General features: G+C 35.1%; 1 protein-coding gene across 1 annotated transcript; it reads left to right on the top strand.

Annotated features, from left to right (window-relative positions):
• Window positions 1-332: 332 nt before the first annotated feature.
• On the top strand, window positions 333-1,213 carry LOC107736559 (nck-associated protein 1-like). Its single transcript, XM_016547946.1, has 3 exons — window positions 333-523; window positions 847-944; window positions 1,072-1,213. Exons 1-3 carry the CDS (start codon window positions 367-369, stop codon window positions 1,210-1,212), a joined length of 396 nt encoding a protein of 131 aa, XP_016403432.1. The 5' UTR covers window positions 333-366; the 3' UTR covers window position 1,213.
• Window positions 1,214-1,768: the final 555 nt, after the last annotated feature.

Here is a 1,768-nt window from a genome sequence, read left to right as displayed (position 1 = left end):
TCTTGATACTGTCTGTTTTACTGACTGAAAAAACGCTTCAGATGAATCAGAGAGAGTGGTCCAAAAGAATAATTAATTCACAAATGATTTGTATCGCTGGTTCGGTAGAAAGAAAAAGTAATAACAGATTAAATATTAGCAGTCAAAGGTTTTTCAGGTCAGTGAGAATGCTCATGGCACATACAGTGTGTTCAGCTGTACAGCTGCCTGTAATTCCTCTGTCAGACTGGTTGCATATCAATAACACATTAAAGACAGTCCTGAATCACTGAAACACTGATATATTCAGGAATGAAACATCTGACTGCCTTCATGAGTCACTGAATATAAATATCACATTTCTGGTCTCCAATTTAAAAGTAGTTAATGTGTTTCTTATCTCCTGTTGTCAGGTTTCTGGAGGGTCTCTTGCGTCAGGCCAGCAGTGCTCTCATAGTCCACTGTCCTACCACACAGTGTTTTGTAAACCAGAATACTGAGAATGAGCAGAGCTTTCATGCTGAGGAATACGCTGACATCTGTGGTAAGCTGAAAATTAAGATAATATTTCAGCTAAATAGCTAAAGGTTTTAAGCTAAATATTTTGTTTCACAATTTCAATAGGCTACTGGATCTGTATACCACTTACATTTTTATACATGTATTCTAAAGCATTTGCTTCCCAAAGTAATATAATGTGTTTCTTTTATAGGAACAACAATAATAATAATATGTGTGAAAATATATCTAAAGCATTCTGTATACATGCCCATGCTTTCCATTTTTGTATTGTACTTAAAATTATATTATTCTATTAAATGGATACATGGCAAAAGACTGATTTTATGCGGACATATTTCTCTGTAGGTTTGCGATCATTGGCTGAACTGATTGGCCCTTATGGACTGAAGTTTTTAAATGAGAACCTCATGTGGCACATCATATCCCAAGTTGGAGAACTGAAGGTATGACATTTTTCAAAAAGAAGAAATTCTTGTGGCATAATGTACAAACAAGGCCAATGAAATAGCTAATTAACAGTATATGTGATAAAGTATACATTATTGAATTAGCTGATGTTGTTGTTTTCAGAAACTTGTAAGTGACAACATGGATGTCCTGGTGCAAATGAGAGCTAACTTTGAGAATCCTGAAGCAATGAGTGACCTTCAAAAGAAACTAACAGGTGCAATTACAGTTCATACACTTTCAAGCTTCATTACTCAAGCTTAAATCTAATCTGTCAATATTTAGAAACTTTCATCCTACATAGTTTTCTGCAGTTTTTAACATTCTTCCTTTCAAAATTAATCAGAACTACGACTCTATTATTAAATATAAATAAATAAAAAAGCATCATAAAACAAGTGAATGAGCTGTCTAAAAAACAAAAAATAAAAATAAAAGCCCACTGAACTGACATACAATGACATTCTAGACTAGAGAATTGTGTGCTTCCCATTGTATGGCCACTGCCATGGAAGTGGAGGGTCCTATAATTTTCCAGTATGTTGATACTCCCGTGTACAAAGTGAGCTCTATACAGATATGGTTTTTCGAGTTTGGTGTGGAAGAATTTGACAGGCCTGCACAAAAACTAGCCCTTATCAGTAGTGGCAAGGTCAGAAAAGACAACGATGGAGTGCTGCCTGAACTAGACTGGCAAGAGCAATTTCAGATTCTTGAGCACACGAAACTGAATCAGGAGCTGATTCCAACCAGTTCTCACTATCTGATACTTTAACAGGCTTTAACAAGCACTTGAGGTAAAAAAAAAAAAAAAAAAAAA

Source organism: Sinocyclocheilus rhinocerous, unplaced genomic scaffold (genome assembly GCF_001515625.1).
Source record: "Sinocyclocheilus rhinocerous isolate Xijiao unplaced genomic scaffold, SAMN03320098_v1.1 C36783164, whole genome shotgun sequence".
NCBI classification, from domain to species: Eukaryota; Metazoa; Chordata; class Actinopteri; order Cypriniformes; family Cyprinidae; genus Sinocyclocheilus; species Sinocyclocheilus rhinocerous.
The sequence above is the reverse complement of the archived record's forward strand: the minus strand, read 5'-3'. Positions and strand labels throughout refer to the sequence as shown.